The 25,723-nt window shown below is 34.5% G+C and overlaps 1 protein-coding gene across 1 annotated transcript in view; it reads right to left on the bottom strand.

Annotated features, from left to right (window-relative positions):
• DACH1 (dachshund family transcription factor 1) overlaps window positions 1-25,723 on the bottom strand; it is a 179,810-nt gene that overhangs the window by 131,559 nt on the left and 22,528 nt on the right. Inside the window, exon 3 of the mRNA XM_026061966.1 lies at window positions 6,639-6,800. Within this exon, the coding sequence (XP_025917751.1) occupies window positions 6,639-6,800 (162 nt within the window). The remainder of the gene's footprint in view (window positions 1-6,638; window positions 6,801-25,723) is intronic.

The raw sequence follows: 25,723 nt of genomic DNA on the forward strand, positions 1-25,723 counted from the left end.
TCTCAGTATGCTTCACATAGGTAAAACGAGGTTTTTTAGAAATTATATACCTACACAAAACCAGAACAAACTTGAAAGTATAATGTTAATTTACAAATAGTTTTCTGGGTGAATACCTAAACTTCTCACCTGCTGTTTTTGAAGAGCAGACTTTTCTTCTTTTTCATTTTACTCAGTCTCAGGCACTATTTTGTCATTACTGTATCACTGCCTTGGAAAAGAATTGTTCACTCATTCACATCTTATTCCAGAAAATCTTAATTGTTAGCACTGACAACGAGATTCATTCATTTAACTTTACGTATCTACAATGTAGACATTCAAGCTCGTTCCTTTAAGCTCCCTTTGTAGTCAATGGAGAAGAATAAGAACTTTTAGGTGCAATTTATCTGACTTATTTTTGCCACCTGCTTTAGGATGAGATGGATCACCCCTACAAATGCCCATTTCTGCCTGTTGAGTCTAAAGAGAGTTTAAGGTGACTAACACAGATGCAAATGTCTACATTTCTTCAAATGAATCCCACAGCGAGGATTTAATCTAGATCAGGGACTCTTCATTATACCACAACTGACTGTCCAACATGAAATGCTGAATCTTTGCTAATAACTCCCTTAATTCACTAACTGGTATTCTGATCATAACACCCAATTCATTGCCTTGTTTAGCAAATTTAACAATCACAATTAAAGGCTAGAGAAGCAGATCCTGCAATAGTATGAACTCCATTTACATTCTCAGTTGACACACTAACATAACGTTTTAGTCAGGAAATTCAAGATTTTTTTTTTTCCCTGTGCTACCATAAAGACAAGTAAAATTCCAAAACAAAGTTAAGTGACCTGACTATAACCAAATTATCTGTTCTGGTATTCTGCGCATTCCCAAAGCACTGTTTTATGAAGGCATTCCTTTAGCTTGAAATACGATGTGCTCAACAAACCACATTTGTCCTTAAGGCTATGTGACTATGCCTTTGCTATAACCTACGCAACACTTTTCATCCACAGATCTCAAAGACATTTACAGAAATAGATACATATTACTGACAAGCATTTGTCTTATGTCCCACGATGCTGAAGTTACATGTATGGTCTTGTCTTTAAAAGTTTCAGTGCTAAAAGAAGTGTTATGTATCATACAATAAACACAGAAATATTGTGAATAATACTTTGAGTCTGAAGTTATTGTTTGTCTTATTTTCATCTTACATCTTTAGTGTTTTTGGAAAGGGATCACATTCATCCACCTAGGAATTTACACTAACAGTTTACACTAACAGAAATACACATAATAAAAATAACTAAAGTAAAAAAAAAATCTGTCAGTGTTTAATCTGTTAAACAATAGCAAAACTCTTATGAACTAGTGATACTGTCATTGAACTGGAGAGAGTTTTAGAACAAGCTTGCTCTGGCTTTTTCRCCCTATGATTTGGAATCTGCTCACAGTACTGCCAGCTTAACCAAAAAGGATTAACTCTCATATCCAACTGAGAACACAGATAATTCTCAGTAATTGGTAAAAAATGAAGATGAATGGGGCTGAGAGATAAGGAGCAATTAGCTCATCAGCAGTTACAGCTGTGCACTCAATCCGGATTCATCTCTTGAGTCTCGGCCCCTTTTAAAGAACCCAAGCAGAATAAGCACAGGACACCCCCTCCCAGAAAAACTGCTGTACCTGCCGATCATTTCTCTCTCTTCCATTTTATTTCCTTGCTATACAAAGACACCTGTCATAGCATTCTATGTAAATTACTACCTCTCCCAGGACCTGTATCTACAGCCAATCTTCTTTTTACACTTAAAAAAAAAAAAAAGAAAGAAAGAAAAAGAAAAACCCGGAAACCAAATGACTACTGTAGACAGTCTTAAGTTCCCTGTCAATCGTTTCATTATAGCAGCATCATCTGTTTGAAAATATAAGCAATTCCCTCATCTAATTATAGGGAGGATTTGAGGTTCATTAACATTGCCAAGGCAGAGAATCAGATGTGCAACTGCAGAGCTGTGCTCAGTGGCCTGCATTCTCCGTTTCCTTTTATTTGCTTTCTCAAGGTCTCCAAGACTTTTTCCTGAAACTGTAAAAGTAATTCTTTCCTTCAAAATAGACATGTGTGTTTAGAAAAAGGAAATGACTGCATTTGGTACTGTTCTATTACTGGGGGAGGTCACCGGAGAAAAATAATTTAACCTAAATCTTTTTTATCTCTGATTCTGGATTAAAAAAAAAAAAAAAAAGAATAAAAGTAAGCAAGCAACCATTAGTTTTGCATAACAGACCACAGGATACCTCACGTTTGTCTCATAATTTTAAGTGTTGCAAGGTAATGTGGATGAATAGGAAACCTAACATGTCAAGAAAGCCTCTTAATTTTCAAAACATTTTGTGGTTGTTTATAGATTAATGTGCTAGCCAAGTGTAAAATGTTGCCTTGTATTTCCTAACTGTGTTTAGAAATCGAGAACACCAAAGTCTTTATGATTGCTTCACTTCCTTAAAGAAATAATAGCTTTTTTTTTGTATGAATGTAGTTTAAACAATGACATTTTCTTGGGACATCTGTTTTGAGATCACATTTTGAATAGATATGAACTCATTTCCTACTAAGCAAGTAATTTACTATTGTTGATAGTTGTTTACAAGTTCTATGAGTCAGATTTTAGCAAGTGGCAAAGGTCTTTACAAAGCCTTTGAGTATTCCCTAGACTGTATGCATAGTGTTTTCATTACATAAAATCTTAGGGAAGCAGAAGTATAGAGACTATTCTTTACTTCTTACCAAGGTATAGATAGAAAAGCCTAGCTCACAGAAATAAYTTTAAACATATTTACTTTTAAAGGCTACTTTCTTTTACTGCCTCAAGTTAATAAGTATGATAGCAGGGCAGTAAGTACTTAAGCAGCAAGGAAATAATTGAGGTGCTCTACCTATCCATATCTTTGGAGTATCAGATGACAAATATGACTGATCCCAATATCATCATAAGATGTTAATATGACAAAGAGCAGAACCCCTCAATGAAACTTAAATTTTGACCTTGTCACTCTCTTTCTTTTAATTCTCCAATTAAAAAAAAAAAAAGCATAATCTTAGAAACAAGATTGTGTTTTGTTTGCTGCCATATGGAATCCATTTTTTAAACGAAAAAATAGTAATTTATCTATCCTGCATGTTGTATGTAGAGTTGCCACTAAAAAGAACCCAGGACATTTTTCCTTCTTATCTGCAATGTAGCTCATATCAGCCAAGCTGTCACAAGACAGTACTTGATATAAACAAGAGATTGCAAAGACATCTCAGTAATCAATATTAGGATGGCTACAGTATGGAAGCCCCAACCGCTGCATATCATTTGTCTCAGCATCTATTTCTATGACCAAATGAAGCATTAATTCAAATCATAAATCTATGGTGATTTAAATCTGGGAATGAGCACCTGCCTGCTTTAATGATTTATTTTGTACATTTCAGTAAGCAGGAGATTTGTCCATATGAACTGACAGGTCACCTTCAGATGCCAGTAGCAGACTGTTTATCACCATGCAGACTAGCATCTCATCTTAGCAAGTAAATATTAAACTAAAAGAATCCAATTGATTGTGGATGGGGGAGAAAGGCGTTGCAGCCATATATTTTACTCAGTGTGCTAATACCTCACTCTGATTCCTCTGTAATTTTTTTTTCTTTTTTTTCCCCTTCTAAAATGATAATTCTGGTGGGAGGATGCAAGCTCAAGGTTACCATGCAAAACTGAGGATATAAAATAATTACTTATTAGTATCATTGGCTTCCTTTAACTCCCTTCACTCACTAACCTTTTGGCTGTTGCTTCAAAGGACCAAGTTAATAAATTTGTGTAGTGCTCTGCATAATTATACAACATTCATCTACAAAAATGACTTCTATAAGTCACATTAAGCATCTGATTAAAACCAAAAAAGCAAGACAATTTGGAGGTAAAGCTGACGATTCAACTCAAGAACGCATACTTTATTTACACTCTTTTGCATAGGCATAGGAAAAGGCTAACAACAAGGTATGATCATTTTATGTACAGTACTGTACCACAGTGCCTGTTACAAATGAGCTGAGATGTATTGATTAAGATTCGCCCTACATTTTCTCTTTTTTTTTCTTCAGTTTGGTCAGGGACATAACCTAATTTAAAATATAAACTACGATCACATTATTTTCTTTTGTTTTGTTCCTTCCACCTGTCAGCACTCAGTAAGGCAATATTTCAAATTCATGCTTGAAAACCCATAATTTAAATCATTAATGATATATGGACTTGATAATATTTGAAAAAAAATATAAGTAAACATTTGAATAAAATGCAACTAAAACTGCACACACACACCTACTGCAAAGCAACACATTTGAAATAAGGGTTTTTGCCACGATAATATAATATGCTTATTTTCAAAAATTCAAATAGTAAGTAGAGAATAAACTCTGACGAAACTTAAGAATATCCTGGCATTAATATTAGTAGTAATTACTTCTCTGATTCCATAAGCATAAACTATACTGGACACTAGGCGGGGACCATCATAAAAGAAACAGATAAATGCAAACTTCTTTTTTTAAGACAACCTCAATAGGAACAGTATAGTTCAATTTCATATGCACAAACATACTGCATTTCCAGAGACATTCTTGGTGGAATGGAAGTAATTAGAATACTATTCACTGTACTCAGAAAAATTCAATTTTTTGAATAAAAGGAACTCAATTCTTCATTCAGTTAAATCAGGTACAAGTAGGTTTAGGTGGCTAAAAGGAAATTTTGACAATTACAGTGAATAATCTTACTTCACAACTTTGCACTACTAAAAAGTAACTTGAATGACTTGAATATATTTTCTTAAGTAGACGAAATGATTAAGCTGTAGATTAGCTAATAGTAGATTAGCTATTTAAGTTATGTCTCAAACAATGATTTTAAAATACTGAGGGTTTTTTTATTCAAATATTCAAATTTTTTATTCAAATTAAAATATTCCTTCCATCCATTGTCCTACAAACACTTCATTTGGTTTACATGTTGCTCATCTGTTAACTTTACATTGCCATAGAYGTACAAGTGCCTCAAGACTGCCAAGCAGAGTAACAGTTCCATAATTCAAGATCTGAACATTTTATGTCACATATGGATGCACCTAAGTCTTAAATTCAAATCTAAACTAGCTTCTAGTTCTATTAAAGTCTCTTTATCCTCATGGTTTGTATTTATACCCTTATTCTTTCTCATTACTTCACTTTTCTTTCAGTATATTAGGGGCCACCTGGTCCTTCCAGTTCATTTGTACTCATCTCCTCCTCTCAAATTTCAAAGACACCTGCTCTTTACCCACTCTGGTCTTCCTTCCAAGAGGACAGTTTTTCCACAAATATTATAGCAACTGCATGTGTTGGTATCTGAGTACTACACTTTTTTTCTTCACTACCAGAGGAGCACTTCTTTTAACAGCTTTTTCTTTAAAAGCAAAACAAAAATATGATCTTCACCTTATGCAGTAACGTATAAATATTGTTATTGTTTAAAACAGTTTGTACCTAGGTGAGGTTTTTCTTAGAACTGCAATCCACATCATTATTTCTATATAACAGACTAGCAATACCTACTGAACTATACAGAAACAGTGTTCATAAACTCATATCTCTTTATGTTAAGGACAATGCATAATTATTGATCTTTAAGACTAACTTCAAATGCATTTAGGAGATGAAAAACTAACAAGTAAACAAATAAAAAAAGAAATTTTTTTTAAAATCCTATCTTAAGCCATTTTATTCCTATATACACCAATCTTGACTGCAGTCTTCTGAACATACCTCTTTGTCATTGAATTTCTGTTGCTGAGTTAATACTGTCTCAACATGATAAAAGGAGCCAATACAATGAAATGGCATAACAAAACATTTTACAGCAGACACACACAGATGATTAAAGATTTAATCAACAACAACAAAAAGTTACTCTAGCTTTGAAGTATGCTTTAGCAAAGCAAATTGGCCAAACAAATGAATAAAGTATACTGAAACAATTCTTTCTGAGAAAGAACATGAGTTGCTGATGGCTGCTTAAGAAATGGAAAAACCTGTTAACTACATTTTAAGAATGTGTTTATTAAAATAAAATATGATAGGAACTGCAGAGCATGGCAATAATTTATTGTGTATGTAGGTTTTCCTTTTGTCACAAGGCACATGAAAGTATGAAATATTTTGCTTTCAAGCTTATGTTCTGAATTACCTTAAGTCGATACCCTGCACACTGAGCAGGAGACATTGTTAAATTTCACTTTGACACCATCATCTGTCACCCCACCTGTACTTTGAAAAATGAACTCTAAGCAATCAAACCACTTTCTTTCATGGAAAATATTAACTGGCGTCTGCAGAAGTAACCTGCAAAGGAAAGAATGTTTCTGTAATAGTAACAACAACGCCGAATGCTATTGAAAGATCAGCTACACAATAAACCTAAAAACAGTAGGAAACAGAAAACAAATATGCAATATTTTACACAAAATCAAAGACTTCAGAAGAAAGTCCATAAGGATCACTATTTTAATAAAATATCAGAGCATTACTGACATGTAAAAATACTGTGTCTGAGACTTACCAACACTTGAATTCAGATCTCCATTTTCAGAGTCTGCTCCATGCTGGTTATTATTTGCATGATAGTTGGACATAGCTTCCAATTTAATTTTTTTCACTTTCATTGCTTCTGCTATGGCGGCATTGGTGGCAGCTGCTGCTGCTGCAGCTGCTGCTGTCAGGCCTACAAAGTATGAACAAAATTTAATATACGTTATTCTGTGACTCTTTGTTGTTGTAGGGCATAAGACTGTTACTCTTCCTTCATTCTTTACTACATAATTAAAAGAGAATGTTATAGAATAGTATTCCTCTTCTTTGATTTGGAGATTATCAACTTTTTCAAGTTTTTACTTCACAACCTTTACCTCTTATTTAGCTAATTACTTCTATATATTCACCTAAATCTTAACTTGGTATCCAGTCACTGCAGTCATAATACAATTGCACCTAACTAGCTACAGATACACGTATTCAGAAATTCAACTTAGCTTGTAATTCACATCTTGAAGTGTCTGACTATGAAAAGGTGAAAATGTAGATAAATGTACTCAGAAAAAAACCCAAAAACTTTGGATGTAAAATGTGTTTGCCATGTTAAAGACCATTTGATTTATGAATAACAAGTGAGAGAACTCAGCCATTTCTTTCTGATTTTACACATAACGTCAAGGAGACGTGGGTATTCTAACAAGCTTTGTTAGAGGAAAGGTTTATTAATGCAGAACATAGGTAAAATACTTATTTTACTTTCCCAAGACTTCAAGGAAGTAAAGTCTTTATCTAAGAGAAAGCGTGCAACCCATTTATCCCCAAAGCCACCTTCAGAAAGTCGAAATGCTGTTCCTGCCAAACAACATTTCTGCCATCCAGCCACTTACAAGAATGTTTTACAAAAATGGGAAAGGTTCTCCTTTTCAAAAGCAGTTAGAGAAATTGCCCAGTAATACCTTCAACAATCAAAATTCGATAGTGTTTATTCAATGTCTGTAGTCCCTAGATGGTGCAGGTATACCCTCAGATACCTTTGCACCAACCTAGGTGTTAACAGAGAGAAGTCAGGGTCAAAACTTCACAAGAGCTGCCTAGGAAAAGGCAGTCACTGCTTTCTGCTTGCCCCACACTGTTGACCCAGCGAGCAGAGATGGAAATGAAGGCACTAAACCAGATAAGTTATATGCAATAACGTTACCAATCCCTCCACCTCGGATGCCACAGGATGAGAGCAGAATCTCAGGTTCCATCATTTACAATCAAGATTCTTGCCCTGACAGTGGAGATGGCTTGAAAAAAACTCAGTGTAATTAGTTTAAAGGGGTCTGCTTGTCTGATTTTCAGATACTCATTCTCCAAGAGGTGTGAAGTGTCTTATACCTCTCAGGAGGAATTAACTCCACAACTTACTACTCGAATGGGCCCAGGCTGCTGCCCAGCATAGGAAAACAAGAGTGCAGTTTAGCAGGAAAGGCCAAATAAGCAAACAATCCCAGGCTGCTGAAGTAAATAATGCTGACACCACTGTTTTTGAGGCCCTCTTGTCCCTTTTGCCTCCTTAAATGGAAGATGAGTTCACTACTGACACGTTTTGTGCTCGCACGAGGCAGAGGCAGAAGACCGTCCATGGGGGAGAACGCAGATGGCCGGACATCAGGCACCTCTGCCATCCCGGGGGACAAGGAGGTGGCAAAAGAGGTGTCTTTTAATATCTTACGTCTTGACCCAAGCTTGCCCTCTCTTATTTCTTTACATGACTACACAGAGACTAGCAAACAACTCCAGCCTCTCTACTGTCCTCATGAACAGGCTTCTAACACCTCCGAGTGTCGCTGGAATTACAAAGTAAGTGATAATTACATTCTGCGTTGTCAGATCAATATTACTTACAAAACTGCTGTTTCAAGTACAAGAAGATATGCCAAAAGTCAAGAGTCAAATCAGAAAGTGGATCAACATGAGGGTTTCATTTTATTTTAGCTTTTGCTACTATTACAAAATGTGCACGTTCTGATCATAAAAAGGTATTGACAATAACATGGATGGCTTCCAGTGATATTTTTATCTTAGAGGAAGGATATGAAGCTATACATTATACAAATTTGGTTACAGTTCTTAAATTAGGCCACAGAAAAAGGGATGGTGCACCTCTGAACTTCGGTTTGCATCCTGTGTTCATTAAACAATGCAATATCCTATACTTCCTTTTTCTTATATGCATCGCTGACAAGCTAAAACTATTATCTTTAAAGAGCAACCCTTCACAGCAACGTTCAAATAGGATACAACCAATAAATGCAACAGCAGGCCTCAAACTTTTGATCGTGACAGCATGACCAGCAGTTTTTAAGCACTTCCAAGTATTAGAATAACCACCATGTTAAACAGATATTCTATTGGACTTGTGAGACCCCTCATAAATGTTATGTCTCACTGGAGTAATGACCTGGTTGCAGAACTGCTAGAATACAAACCCTCTTTTGCAACAAAATATATAAAAATATATACTTCAGTGTTTCTCTCTAAAGTAGGCCATAATGCTGCTCTCCAGAGGAGGCCATAATCTTTGCACAGGGACTAAGAAAATAAAATACAGATTGCTTAGCTCTTGAATACCAAAATAATGCTTGTGATCATAAATGATAATTATAAAAAATCGGAAATTGAACTTCTGACTTCTTATCTCATACAACTGCATAAGTGATTGAAATGATTACTTTGTTACTACACAGCAATTAATTTGAACTGTATGAATCTGAAATATATGGCTCATACATGAAAACACGGGTAAAAGTGGGGGAAAAATCTGAGTGAGTAATAATCCTCAGCACTGTAGCTTAATCCACCTCCTCACAGCAATTCCAGTCTAGCAGTTTTTTCTTTACCGTTACTTCTCTTGTTACTACTTGATTGTAATGACAGAGCAATGCAAAACCCCATGCATCAGGATCACGCATGGTGCTACACTGTGGTATGATACAAGTCAAAACTTTCTGTCTAGCAAAGGGCCTTACTAAAGATCTTACCAGCAAAAATTGCCAAATATAAACAGAAGAGACTAGTCAGCTGCTAAATAACATCTAGCTGAATATTTTTAAATTCTAAACTTTTGTGCTCAAATTGACTTGAATGTTTTTTAAACTGCTTGTTCAAAAGAGCCATTTGAACTAAACATTATTTAATATCACTTGACCCTTTTGCTAAGTAGCCAAAGAATTTCCAAGCTGTACATTTTTCATTACAGACACTTTACCTTGAAATATGAGAGGACAAAAAGTCACCTATAAAGGCAACTGAAATGGAAGAAATAATAAGAATCACACTAAGGAGCCACTAAGATAGTTTTCATTCTTTACAAATATTTATTTGAGAAGTTAAAAAAATTTCCAAGCCAAAATATTCAATGGCTTAAAGTCAATGATAGTTATTAATATTCTGAAATTGATAAGTTGTTTATGTCTGGCATTCTTCCTGCTGATTATGCAGTGAGACAGGCAGCTTTATAAATATCTCATCACTCCGTCACACAAATTTCATCGACAGTGCTCATGCACAGCTATTAGCAATATGAATCTAACCATTACAAGAGGAAAGAAAATCGAACATGTGGCATTAATACGCAGTCCTGGTTCCTAACCATCTGATAGGCAGATGGCGTAAAGCGGATTCTCCAGCTGAAATGAAGGGGCACATCATTTAAAACCTTGTTTGCATTCTAACTGATATCAGTGCCATATTGATATACATGATACATCATGGCAGTATTTGAACAATCTAGTTTGTTTCAGTCATAAATGTTTACAGCCTTGTTTTTTATCTTTAGAAGCATGTTCTGAAGAGCGTATTTTTAAATTATGAAACCTATTGTTTACTTCTGTTGAACCAGAAGATTAGTGAAGAGCAGGAATATTAAATTACCACAACCACAGCAGTATAACTAAGATGGATGAATAAAGTATGTTTTTTCAATAAAAGAAGTTAGTAAAGGAATTAAAAAATTAGCCTAGACATTTTATGCTTTAAATACATTTATTCATTTAAACCTTACAGCTTTTTTCCCATGTGACATACTTAGAACTTTAATGCTTTATAAAGCTATTCATTTAAATCTCTTACTGTGTGCAATTAATCTAGTCCAACAATTTAATTCAAAAAGCAAAACATCAGAAAGTAAAGTTCAATTCAACAGCCATGGCTCTGAAGTAATCTCAGCATTGCTGACAGTTCCTATAGACTCATCAGCAAAAGTCTGTTCAAGGTGTCTTGTCGGAGCTGTACGAATTTGAATTATAACTCAATTGAAAGCTCTCCAAGCCTTAGTAGGGACTCAGGAACAAGAAGCAGAACACCAAAAGAAAGCGTGAATGGTCCCTTTCTACAAAGACCTTCTCTCTCTGTCACTAGATTACTTTGGCCTGTTGGGTGTGTTTGTAGCTGTTAATTATGTTAATAAAGTTGGAGCCTGCTGCCTCTGCCAAATATAATCACAAGCTTTCTCCTGCCAAATTCTCGTCTAATTTACACCCATATAACTCTACTGAAGTCAGAATTTCGTGGGTGAGAATGAGACCAGAAGTTAGCCCAGTATGTGTGGTCTCCAGTGCTGAAAATGAATGAATGAAAGAGAAAACACTGACAAAAAAAATAGCAGCTTCAGAAAACAATTCTGTTTTTCGAGCAAAATGCTCGAGAGAACTGCCATATATAATGACAGATTTTTCCAAAAGTGTATGAATTACTGGTGGGGATTATGTCACACACAGGGCTACTGCCATCCAACAAATATGGTTCCCTGCTTAAGAGACATCAGTTTTGATGGCATGATCAGCTTATAACACATCCAAATGCGGGGGGAGGGGGACAAAGGCAGTGTAAGTGTAACTTTTGCAGGAGCAAATATGTCTGAAAATAAACATTACTAACTTCTGTCATATAACTATTCCTGATAATAACTTATTATTCCTAATTATCACTCCTAATAATATTATTTCTAATAACTAATTATTAACTTCCTTAATATAACTATTACCTTCCTTTACATACCTGTATATAACATACACACATATATGAGAACATAAAAAGACCAATTTTATATATATATATWTTTTTTTTCCACAATTTTTTCTTTAGGACTTTGATAACATTTTCAAGATACCATATCTTTGCCATCACAGATCAGGTAGAAAGCTAAAAGAGATGACTGTCAACAGTGAGTCACACTTCATTTCATTAATTTGCTGGAAAGTTGACTCTTCAGGAACATTTTATTCACTGTGTGGGAGGAAGTCCAAATCTCATCTAAATTCTGAAATAATGCCTTTCGTTATTTCAAATTAATGCTTAATCCCTTTTCTTATAGTTTATTTCAGTGGCACTGACTTGAAAATAATTCATGTCTTTTCTTGATTTAATTCCAGATTTCACACTGAAGTCCTTCCATGGACAAAATTCTTACTAAAATCTGAGAAACTTTGCCGGAGCAAGAAATGCAGGGTTACCTCTTAGGACTTGCCCCTGGCCATTGCAGATCACTGCACAGCTTCCAGGGGCTCCAGCAGTTCAGATACAAGTTTTTGGTAACTTACTACGCTGCTGCCCAGTTATTTCAAACGAAACAGGATCCTAACCTCAGTCTCTGATCTAATAGGTGTTTTATATAGTGCGATACATAAAACAAGAAGGGGAAAGCAATCTGCAGGAGGACAGAGATCTGATTACATAGGCTGGATTTCAGAAAGGGGGACTTCAGACTATACCATAATGTTCTGTTAAAACATACTACGTTTCATTAGAAGAGCTCTTTATGTGTAATGTAGGCAACTGCCTGGAATTTGACTCATTCAAATCTTCTGATTTCAAATCAAATCTGATTCAAAATCTTATTTTTGTTAAGCTTCCTGGATTGATCCAACACAACAGTATTGTTATACCCCCAAAATTCTGTTACCTGATATTTTGGGATAAACAAGAAATCCTAGCCTGGACCATCTAACTATATTTTCCTGCTCATCTTGCTTGGTTCAGTGCAAACTGCTCATCTAGTCTATTTTCAAACAGCTTAAGCAAGGTGATATTATTAAAAGAGTTATATGAATAAAAGTGAAATAACCAACTGCACTCTAAATATTCTTAATGAAAGAATACTTAGAGCAATTCAGCCATATGAATTTAGACCAGTGCAACTGAATGAAATTGCCAGTGTTACACTGGGACAAAACCAGTGTATGTGAGGCTCAAACCATCTGTTGTTCATCAAAACTAATCAGACCTTTTTCCTGTAACTACTCTTAAATTGCAATATGAATTTTGAGGTAGGGGCACTGCATTTAAAATAATCAAGGAAAAGAGTTAAATTTCCACAGCATACCTTCAAATCTAAAAATCTGTTTACCTATAATGTGTCCCTGCAATTCATAAAATTGTTACAGAAATAAAAAAACTGACCTAGAAAGAAACAGTGTCCTCTTGATTTGTTTCGTTAAAAGTAGATAAAATTTAATATTAAGATTTCATATGTTCAAAGATTATTTCTGGCAGGTTAAATGATGCTGCAAAAAATATGTAAATGCAATTATTTTATCGCTAATATATGCCATTTATAGAACGGATGGACATATATTTCCTGAAGTTGTTCTATATGGTGGATTCCTTCCTTTGTACTCAAAAGTAAAAAGTGAAATCATGAAGCGTATTTCAAAGACCACAATAAATTACGAACTATTATAGCTTAACGTGCTTTTGTAATTTGTGAATTCATTATTTGTTTGATGGAACTGTGACAGAATTAAACAATGTATACTGCATAAATGCCTCCCTATATTGTACTTTGAAACAATAGTTTAAAATACTACTGAAATGCATACAGCATCACAACAATACAATTAAGAGAGAACATTCTTTCTTAAATAACAGTCATCTTTTCAAAAGCAATAGATTCTCAGTTCTCATTCAGTCTCTTGCATTATTCATTTCATGTGCAACCTCATGCTGGACCATAAATTGTTACTTTATCTAATCAAAGGCGACTTAACTCCACAGAAGGTCAAAGGTTTAATTTTGTGAAGTATTATCTTACGCTATGAGTTTAACCGAAAAATAGAAGAAGAAAAACAGCCAAGAAACTGGTAATAAATGAACCTTTATTGCCTCAGGCACTGGCCTAGTTAATAAACTTTCATTGAAGGTTTCTTTCAACTCTTATGGACAATGAGGTAAAAAAAAATCTTAAATTACAGCCATGTGTGACTTTTAAAGCAGGCATTCTTTTTTATCTCAACCTCCCTAGCTTAGGAAAAAGACAAAGAGATTGTCTTCAATTTCTTAACCAAAAATGTATGCTTCTAAACAGATGAAAAAGTGCAGATCAAGCTTTTGTAAAAGCAGAGGTCAGCTTTGAACAATATAAAAAAATACTTTTACTTAAGTGTCAAATCTTGATCTTTAGCTGGATAGTATATAATGTAAAAAAACAGTATGTGGGAAGGGAAAATACATATACTAACAATATATTACACTAACAATGATGCTTGGTTCCTAATAGACTTTCTGCTTTACATTTGCATTGCTAGAGTGCAATAATGGCTCTTGTTTAATAGAATGACTTATTATGGGAACAACTTCCCTGCACTTTCTGCAAACAGAAGTTCCTTTCTTCTTTTTGTGTGTATTATCTCATGTTCTTACAACACTATTCCCTCTGTTACAAGAAATTAAAAGCTTTAACATAATGACAGTTACTGATAGTTATTGGGGTTCCCTGAATTTTCTTGATTAACAGACATTCCTGGATTTGACTAACTACAGTGTCTTTCATTGACATGTTCTTTGAGTCTAGTTTAGAAAAACGTAATTCAGCTTAAGTTCACTCAAACACAGAATAAGAAAATCAAGTAGAAATAAGGATACAAAAATCAGTAGTGCTTAATAAAACCTTAGTCTCTAACTTTAGTCCAATTTATAACTGGATGGACACAATTAATTAATTGTAACACTGCTACAATTCAAAAATACCAAAAGGATGTGTTCATGCCTGTAACAGCAATGTAGCTAAATACTCATAATCTTTCAACCAGCAGGAGCTTTTGTAGTTTTTTTTATAAATCTAATCCACAGCTTGACACAGATCCTGGGGTAATGGCACACAGTTCTTTGATTAAACTAATATCTAAGCACTGTCGAGGCAGCCTGATGGCCCCATGGAAGTCTGTCTCCCTAAAACTTACGAGCTCAGCCTTGCAAACAGAATTACCAAATTCATTTAGCTAGACCCACTGCAGCCCAGACACCTACTCATGTGTGTGAAATTTAAGTTATTCATGCGTATAAGTGTTTGTGGGATCGAAACAAGTTTGGAATCAAACAAGATTTTAGCTGTGGACCACAGCATCACAATTTTAGCTTTTACAGCCCTCTTGGTGGGACTGACTGAGAGACCTGTCATCTGCACGGGGCTCTAAACTGAAGTAACAGTCCACAAATACTGACTCCACATGGGATTAAGACCAAAGCAACATTTTAGCCCAAAGAAAGCAAGATTAGAGTCATACATTTGGTAGTTAAATTGTGCATAAGGATGGTCAGCTACAAATTTATTTCAGGCTCTTGACCTCCCCAAGAAAAGAAAGCAGCATTATTCCTTTCATGAAAAGAGAAGGAAACACATGGCAAACTTCAGCTGCAATTACCTTTCCTAACTAAGATGAAATATTGTCATAGTTGCTTATTAGTGAATCTTCAGTAGACATTTAAAATGCACACTACTGTTTCAAGGTATTTTAAAGAAAGATTGCACAGGATTATTCAGTAATAGCATAAGAATATGCTACATGAATAAATATCCAAAATTGAAAAATATCTTTAAAGAACAATTCCAATTCTGTTTTGTCATGTTTAGTCTTAAAGTGGTTGTTGCTTTCCAGAAAAGAAAAAAATATATATATTGCAGTATGTACTGACAAATTCAGCCCTATCCCACTCTTTGCATCTCTGTATTTGCAATATGAAAAGCAGGATGCACCAAGCATTACAATGACAGAAGTCAATTTCATCCTGGAAAAAAATCCCACCAACCTACTGGTTCTCGCAAGACTGATTATTTCAATGCAGTTATTTTAACACATAAAGTTGGGTAAGAGAGTTTTCATGCTTCCGAACGCAGAGAATTCACCTGTAAGGGTCAGCACAGCCATGTCTCCTCCTCCCCCCCTCTGCTCACTTGAAGTGCTGCAACTTCAAGAGCCGCACACTATGGCTTTGGGGCTCTTTTTTTTTTTTTTTTTTTTTTAAAGTTTCATCAGATCCATTATGCATTATGCTGCGCCAGAAGCAAGGCATGGGGCTAAATGTACTATTACAGAACAGTGATAGCAGAGTATTGTACTGTGATGCAGAACTGTGATACCGTATGAAGCAGCTGTGATAATGACTTCCAGGGAACACTCTGTAGTCCTGCATTGAGATTAAAAGGCAGTAAATTCTTCCAGGCAGCCCTCTCTCCCCTATACGCTCTACTTGTTGCGCAGTGTAACAGAACACTGAATTCCCAGGGCTGCATCTAACCTCTGGGGTACGCACACTTCATTTTACACCCTGAGCGCGGAGCATGCAGACCAACGGACTAGATAAATCACGCGGTGATGGCTTCTAACATTTTGGAGGCACCCGTATCTCTTTCCAATAGAAATCATGGCACAAAAGTGGGGTGACATGCACTTGTGTCTTGTCCCAGCACTCAGGCAAAGCATAGCCAAGATATGCCCCCAAATTAAGGGATTTCTCTCAGGCCCGCAGTGTTAGCACAGAGTGACATCTCTGATTACTTCTGTTTGGTACCTCGGAATTGCTTCATACTCATGAAGTCAACACCTGAAGACTCTTAAGAACGTTAGGGGGAAAATGGGGTATTTAAAATGCATGCATAACTATATTTGGTTATAATAGGACAACAAACATGCAGCAACTTTTCTACAATATTTCTTACAGTCCCCACTATATTGATGTAATTGCAGTCTACATTATGAAAAACTGCAGCCGTTAGTAAATTCAGATTTACATAATTGATCAGGTACGCTTCCAAAAGGCATAATCTTTGAAGCCAAGAGCTGAGCAGTACCACTGTCTATCTCATTATGGACAAATATTCAAAGCTCACCAAATATGCAGGCATAAGGGTGTCCCAAGATTGGCTTTGGCAGAACCCCAAGAAATCCTCATTATATTATATGTAAATGAGAAATCACATGTATATTGCTAACAGTTCTTTGTAGAAGATGAAATTTTATGGTACCATGCTCCTCTCAGGTTAGGAGTACCAATGAATAAACAAAATATGATGATAACAGAACTCCACAGATCCCCTATTTTGTAGGGAGAACTAGATTATAACTTGCAGCAGACAATTTAATTAATTTTGTCTTCAGCCATTAATGAACAAGCTATCAGTAGATTAGGATTTTCACAAATCCATTTGTTATTGGCAATCACTTTCCTAAATCTTGGCAACATTTGCACAAGACTGGGACGGGACATGTGTTCCATGTTTTCCCATTCTTATGGGTTGGTACCTTCCTTCTTACCATTTCTAAATTCCAGGTTTTCCACTTCTCTTATACTCAGATTGGCAAGAGACTGATTGTACCTCTAGCACAAAGTGAGAAATAAAAATAATTGACAGAAATTTAATCAGTATCCAGACAATAACTTTTTTATCTCAACCACAAGCAATCCAACTTCAACAAATCAGAAGATGCAGTCTCAATATTTAACGAGAGTATCAACACACCAACTGAGAGAATGCCTTCACCTTTTCAAAAATGTTCATAGCCTGTTTCTGATAAGTAGTGTATGTGTACTTAGCCCAAAGGTACACAGCCCTTGCTAATCTTCAACACTGTAACTTCTAGAATAAAATATTCTGTAGGAATCATTTGGAAAATGGAACAGGAGTGTTGTTATTATATCTTAAAAATAGAACATCATACAGATTCTAATGATTTGACATTCAAGTTGTTTTGAAGTTACCTTGGAAGTCATATAGATAGCTAATAAGATTCTAAGTGTAAAGTGTTGACTATAAGCTCCAACATTTGCTGCTACACAGCAGCACAGAGCATAGTGGAAACTTCCTAAAGAGAAGTGAACACTTTAGCTCTGAAACTTGCCAAGTGGACTGCTAAAGCACAGAACTCTAAAATTTCTTGGCATGTATAAATTTCAGTGGAAATAATTGGAATTGATTTTGTTTGTTGTAATTATTGCACTGAATTGTTGAATTTCTCTACAATTGAATTCTCAGTCAGTAGCTAAGAATGTTAAAACACATGATCAGTTTTGGAAGCAGAGAAATTAATTTCAAAAAGATACAGAACTGTTGCTGAATTTAACTTTGTGACGTGCTTACAGCCCATAAAATTAAGGGTTTCTTGTTTGATTTTCAGTTGGTTGCTTTTTTTTTTCTTTTTGCCAGTAGTTCAAGAAGTTCATTTGACTTTTCTAGAAATCACTGTTTGCTCTATTCTTTGATTAGACATATTAGCCACATGCTATATATCTTTGCCAAGCTTGAAAAAGAGTAATTTTCACATCTATCAAAACAGATTTTCTATGGCAATAACAGATCACAAGAGAACCGTGTTTTTTCTAAGCTACATGCTAACCAATGGGTGGTATACAGTGAGATTTCACATAATAAAGGCAGTTGAATCAGCATGATTCTGTCCTTACAGCAACAACATTTAATAAACATGCCATATCATCTCCTGAGTCATTAATACATACAAAATGTAGTATCGTGATCAATCCAAAGAGTGCATATGCATTTGTATTTACACTGTTCTCTCTTTGCTGTTGACACCCTGCCTTCCTCAACCACAGAAAAGACATTTCAAAGTGGCACTGTAAGTCTCCACCGACTGCCTTCTTGAAGGACAATATTTACAAGCAGCTTTTTCTCATTCTCACAAGTTTTTTCTAAGTTTACATTGCAGAAAAAATTTAGTGAAACTGAGTGAAATGTTATACTTTCTCTGGAAAGGGCTACCATTCAAGCATAAGTGACTGATATTCCTCATATGTAAGAGCATGAAATACAAAATGAGTTATAAACTGGCTTCAGAAAAAAAGGTTTCCTCCAATATGATGATGCACAGGAACTTTGGATGCATTAATATTTTCAATATCCTAAAGGAAAAGTTTGTTGTATTGATGAGGCTGAAATTTCTACAAAAAACTAACAGAAATATCAACTTTATCAATAGGATCAAATATTTTTTGCATCCAATTGCAGCATTTAACAAAGAGGCATTTAACAAAGACGGATTTTAAGCAACATTTCAATTTCAAGCTACCATATAAACACCAAAAAATTAAACTTCAGTTCAATTCAAAGCTCCTATCTCTACCTTCTCTCCCCCCAAACCAGTCTTTCATTAGTGTTTAATGTTTTACACAGCTGTTAAGAGAAGCAAAATGCTATTTTTCTTCAGTGAGAATAGATGTAGAATGGCACTAGCTCAAAACATTTCACCATGTATTTGCTTTCTTTTTCTCATCCTATGTGTTCATACAAAGGACCCAGATGCAAAATTATGGAAGATATTTTTTCCAGCAGCAGGATTTGGCTTTCTGACAGATTCCATAAACAGTTATTTTGGCAGCTTAAAGATGCCCCTAGGTCAGTCACTTGGTTAGACAGCTGATGGCCCGTCTGATTCTCCTGCCTGCCATTTTCTTATGATTTATCTTCAGTTAGTTGTAAATTAAATACAAACAGATCATTACCCCACACCTACATGACCGCTGTTTAACCACATGTGCCAAGCATTCCTTCTACTGAAATCCATGTTTGGTAGCAGGAAGAAATTGAAAAGAGATGCTGAAAGAAAATGCCTGAATAATACCTGAATGAGTTTTGTAGTTCACCTCTTTAGCTGAAAATAAGATTGTTTTAATGGAAGAAGAATAGAAGAAGAAATTAGACACTCCCGAAGTTTAATTCTGATTTTACCAGAAGGTATCAGATATGTCATCTGCATTTTCATTTTTTTCCATCTATCTACCAGGTGGAGATACTTCCTTATGTTACAGCAGATTTATTAGTATAAACAAGTTAAGAGTTTGCACAAAGCTATAAAAATAAAAAGTGTCAAGCATGTATTAATATTGTTATCTGCCCTGGTTCTAAATCTATAAAGTCAAACAAAGTCCATAAAACACAAATTAAACTTGTCTAATAACTGAGGGAAGCAGTTCAATATAAATTGTACATTGGTGAAAATCCACAAAGGAACTATGAGAATGAAACATTGCTTTCAAATTTACCATGCATAATAAAAGGTCACAAAACACTGTGGACTTTTGAGCCCAGGAGGCCTTGATGAAGAACAGGAAATAATCATTTAGGATTTTTATTTGTAGAGCTGTCTTTTTTTCTTTTTTTCCTCTATAAAGCCATCAATTTAACAGATACAAGATATTTTAACTAATTGGAAATTCATATTAGTATCTGGTCAATTCAAACTCTGAAGCAGGGAGGGGAGGAAGTGAAGGTTTTAGTAATTTTCCACAAAAATTCAAAACACTTCTCAATTTGTGATGATTTGTAAAAAAAAACTTAATTCCCTGAAAACTGCTTAGGGCTTTATTAAAATMAAAAAAAATTACCCATTCTTCTGTTACTACCAGAGCTAGTTAAGTGCAAAATGTATTCCTTCTGAATCACTGACTATGCTATCAAGAGCGAATATAATGATTTTACCTTATGTTTCTAAAATATGACTAGCTATTTTTTTGTTGAATGTAAAGGAAGTTGTATTCTGAAAAACAGGATATTAATGATTAAAAAATAAATTTCTAATCTAATTGTACCATACAGACATCAGACAGTATAAAAAATGTCCTCAAAAGAAGAACAATATGATTAGCTAATAATCTTTCCAATGTTTGCAGACAGGAAAAAACAGGTGTATGTTGGAGAACTTCTACATCAGGTTACCTGTCCAAGGATACAATAGGAAAATAAATCATTCTTTATCTCTACCTTTTTTTTGAGTGAAGATTAATAAAATGTACTAGAATGCTGGGTTCATGTATATTGTAGAAGCACTGTTCTCAACTTTATTTCCAGTCCAAAATGAAGTGTCCGTATGCCAAAAGAAGGAGAAAATCAGTATTCATTTTAAACAGAGAAGTATTAATATTGGAAAAAATTCTCACTCCAAGGTCCATCTAGCACAACTTAATTCATAAGAACCTTGAATATATGCACAACAGCCTCTTCAGCTGTTGATGCGTTTTTCCAGATCAACTGGTCCGGTCAATCCTGGCACAGATTTTGTTCCTCTAAAATACCTTTATAGATAATGTCCGACTAGTATAGATACACTCTAACTAAATTTAATTCAAAACTGTGTACTTTTATTTGCTCAAAGGTATTGTTTCAAGCAGGTCAAGTACTACAGACAACACAGTAACACCCACTGTATTTCCTTTCTTTGAAATACTAGTGCCAAACTGATATATGCAGGTATTTTTCCATATTCTGACAGCTTCTTTGGGAGCTAAACATAGATTTTAGAGCAGGATAGATTATGGTATAGACAGATAGGACATAGATTAGAGCAGGCTTTGCTATCTTCAAGCAAAGTTATCCAGTATAGAATTATTTGTATTTCAAACTGCTAAAATCTGTCTACAAGAAATGGTAAATAAAAATTCAATTTATTAGTTTTGTGGGTTTTTTTACAGGGTATCATCTGCAGATATATTTTAGAACCCTGAACAAATAAATATAATTCAACAGCATGTACTATCCTTAACAGCTCTAGAGAAGAAAGAAATTAAGATTAATTTTGCAGGTTACAGTAAGGAAATAGAGCCAGCTCTCACTGTGCTAAGTGAGAGATGGATCCATGAACTAAAACTGCAATATCTATATCTGCAAACATGGAATATCTTATGTGTTGCTAACCTTGTAAACATAAGGTCCATGATTTTCTGGGGTTTGTTTAAGATTGTTTTTTTAAAATAACATAAAATGCATTTTGCAGTTCCAGTATATACTATCGTTATTGTAGCATTTCTGCATTATCAAATGCATTTGAAAAGATTATCATGTTTTATTATTGTTGTTATTCCTATTATTATTATTATTATTTGCACCTTTGGTCTTCCTTTGCATTGTTAACTTGACCAAATGAGATGGAAAAAAACTAAAATAATAATATGATAAAACATCCAGGATTTTTTTAAGATCAAGTATTCCAACTTTATTTTCAGCATCTTGTAGTTTTAAAGAAGACTGTTCTGAGCAGAAGTCGACTTTCCTACTGATTACATTAAAAAAGAAAATTATAACAAATAAACCAATTCCTATAATAAGAATGTATTTTGTGTACTTATATTTAGTTACATGGAACGCTTTTGTGTAGCTCTAGAAATTAACATAAAGCCAATGCAGTAGAGAGAAATATTTGAATTTGTAGTTCAGAAGCTGCTGACATTAGGCATTAGATCATAAGTGAGTCAGAATAAACACTTAACATTCAAATCTAAATATAATATTGTGTAATACAAGAAGATCTATAGAGTCATAATGTCTGAATATATTAGGTATGATGATAATACTTCTATTGATTTCAGTCTGTTAAAATAATGAAACTGGATTACACAAATCAATTCGTGGAATATAACACAAAAGCATATATTATTTCCTTTACACTTTCAAAACAGGCTTTTCAAGTGAGATTGACTGTAACTATTTTAGAGGGTAACTAAAAACAAGTGTTAATTTTCTCAATGTCACCTAAGAAAAGGCTTACAGTACTCTTTCTGTTACCTTATGGTTGTCACGCTTAACAGTCTTTTTAATCCCTATCCACCTTACAAAAAGCTTTCTACATGCGATTAATTATTTAAGACTCCAGCTCTTACATCATTCCACGCGAAATGAGAGGAGGTGTTTCACTAGGAGGATCTGCCATTAACGACACTTAGACAGTGGTCTGTTCCCTTTCACGGGGCGAGTAAGCACTAACAAAATGCTGTCAAACATTCAAGAATACATTGTTTCTGGTAATGTCTCCACAGTTATATATAACTAAATATTTCATAACTTCTCAAAGCATAACAAGAAGTAAGCCATTGGCTTTTCAGGTCGTCAGGCATGGTATTTTCATTTCTAGATAAAGAAATGATCTTTTTTGCATTTTTTTAAATTATTTCTACTCCAGATAGGACTCAGACTATAGTCTTGAAACTACACTGCTCTAAAAACATTTAAAAGATGAAGTTTGTCCAGAAACACTGTTGTAGTCACTGAATTAAAAAATACAGCACTTTTGAGAACCGATGTTACAGAATGAGTGGTGATCCAGAACACAGAATGCAATCAGGTCGTCCAAGTACAAAGTCTGCATTCAAAACTGAACTGTGAAGCGAAGATGAATTTGCCTTGTGAATACAATAAAACCTTTAAATCAGTTCTTTAAAAATGGAAGACAACAATCTGAGCAAAGGGCTGCAGGCACAACTTTCTAACTGGGTGTTCAGAATAATACGAATTTCCATACCAGCGACACAAGCTAAAAATCTGCAATGGAGAATTGCATGGTATTTGCACACTACTGTTGTTACCAGTAAGTAATTATACAACAGTATTTCTAATGATGGAGTCCCAAAGCAATGCTTCTTCTCTTCCCAGTGGAAAATATCTTTTGAAGAAAAGAGTGGCTGTGGGATTCAAGAGGAGGGAAAACACATACCATAAAATATAATTAAAAATTGTGGAGGCTGCCTATGACAAGAATAACCATAAAAAACAGATACAAACCAGCTGGCTGTTAACAACTTCTGAGTTATAAAAATCTTAAACCTCCTGTAAAGCACTCAATTCGATTTACATAACCACAGAGCTGACATTCCTTTTAGGCTCCTCTGCTGGGGATTATTTTGACATGTTTTAAGGCAGCATAAAAAGCAAATGTGAAAGGAAGACATGTATCATCTTACATAAAAATTCATTCTAGCCTTAAGATTGGACTTACACACTTTAATCCCAGCATCTTTACTGAAACTGGAAAATATCTTCAACAGCTACTGGTGATTCGATTTTATAACATTATTCCTTTGGTGCTCATATTTTTGATAAAGTTGATAGCTTGTGTATACACACAAACAAACACAAAAAATCTATGCATTCACAGAAGCTTAAGTTTCAGTATTATTGCAGAAAATATCAGCTCCAGTAGAACCTACTACAGACTGCAGCATATCTAGTCTCAGATATATTACTTTGCTTAAGATCGTGATTGGCCTTTGCTAAAAAAGAAAAGCATTTCTTAGGAACGTAATGATGCAGATAGCATTTTACAGGACTAACATAGCTTGCTGTAGGGAATTAAAATAAACAAAATAAAATAAAATCAATCTTACATTGAGTGAAGTTTTGATGTATAAGTGCTGGCAGCTTACATTGCCCAGAGCACAGAATGAGTTTTGCCATTTGATAATTTGCTTGATTCACTGTGCTGCCTCATGCAGGGCATTTTATGCCTGATTTATGTTTAATCGAGTCACCTGCTTAATGTTAAGGAGGGTCACAGTTAGATAGAAGGGTTATGACCATATAGGGCTTTCAACATCTCCCAGTTTGACATAAGAAATGGGTGTAAGTGTTAAGGGTCAACCTTTTTATTTTATTTTTATTTAATGTTCTCCATGGAATATTGCATAAAACATTAATGGACAACAAAACCAATTTGATTCCCCTTTGAAACAGAGTAGGCAAATAAGGATTAACAGACTCAAAACACTGACAAAATAAAATAAAAGCAATCTGTAGTCTAAGAAATGATCGTCTATATGTGGATTTTTTTTAAAGGATTATAAGGTATATCCTTACACAAACAAAAATGAATGCAAGTTTTCTCTAAATTAGATATGCAATTTAATATAGTCTGGCATCAGTGGAAAAAATAAAGATCATAAAAAAGGAGGGATAGACTTTTAGTATAATTAAGGTGTTAGGATTTACTCTTCAGACTGAATGTTGGTCCTTTTAAACACATGTAACTGGGCATTAGGATTAGAGAGCACCTTCTTTCTGATAATGTTACAAACAATTATATCAACAAAATAATTTAATAAGTAAAATATTATGTCATCAACTACTACAGACTGGAAAACTTAGACAAACTTGGTCTTTATCAATATTTCTGATTCCCTTAGTGTTTCAACATGCTGAAGACTACTGCAAGACTTTATGTATTTTGAGATTAAAGTCTTTCACTATAGCACTGAAAAAACAGACATTGTGCCATATGAATTATTTAAAGACATATTTTTAAGGAGGAATTATTACAGTCAGCAAGGGAAGAAGTAATTCAGCACTTACCACTTTGAATAGATGCATTTCCAAGTTTACTCAATGCTGATTCCAATTCAAAAAAAAAAATCAGAGAAAAGTCTTTGCGTTTTTTTTTTATTTATTTTCAGGAAGAGCATGTATTTGTTAGACGAAACACTGCAGAGTTATTTGCATTATTGGACGTAAGTGCTAACAGAATCTGGCATTGTAGCTTTAACAAATTACAGAGAGTTGGATAATTTTCCCTGGATAAATAAGCCTACTTGAGAAAACACTAATGAGATTAATATTAGTTCATTGGAATAGCCTAAGTAAATGAAATTTTTATATTATTTTATCCTTATTTACAGCACAGGAGGACTGTTCTTAGACTAAAACCAAAACCAGAGATCCTATTGGAGTTAAGATCAAGAAATGGTTGTTTGAATAACTACTATTTGGAGTATTAATTCATTACCACATGCAAAGACTTATCAGTCTTTTAAGTGCACTGAAAGTGATATGTACACGTAATGTCATGAACCCATTTACCAGAAGCCAGTAACAGACACAAAGCACTCTGAATCCAGAGGGATATCAGAGGGTTTCAATCCCAGACTAAAATATGGTTTGGCTGTCTGCTAAATGGCATGTGTGTTTTATATTATGTTTTATGTAAATATTAATGTACAAAAAAGTTCTCATTTAAATCTAGAACATTGTAAGCTACTTTCAACACTTTAAAACATACTGATCATTTCCACAAAATCATC

This window comes from Apteryx rowi, unplaced genomic scaffold (assembly GCF_003343035.1).
Source record: "Apteryx rowi isolate R43461 unplaced genomic scaffold, aptRow1 scaffold_189, whole genome shotgun sequence".
NCBI lineage: Eukaryota > Metazoa > Chordata > Aves > Apterygiformes > Apterygidae > Apteryx > Apteryx rowi.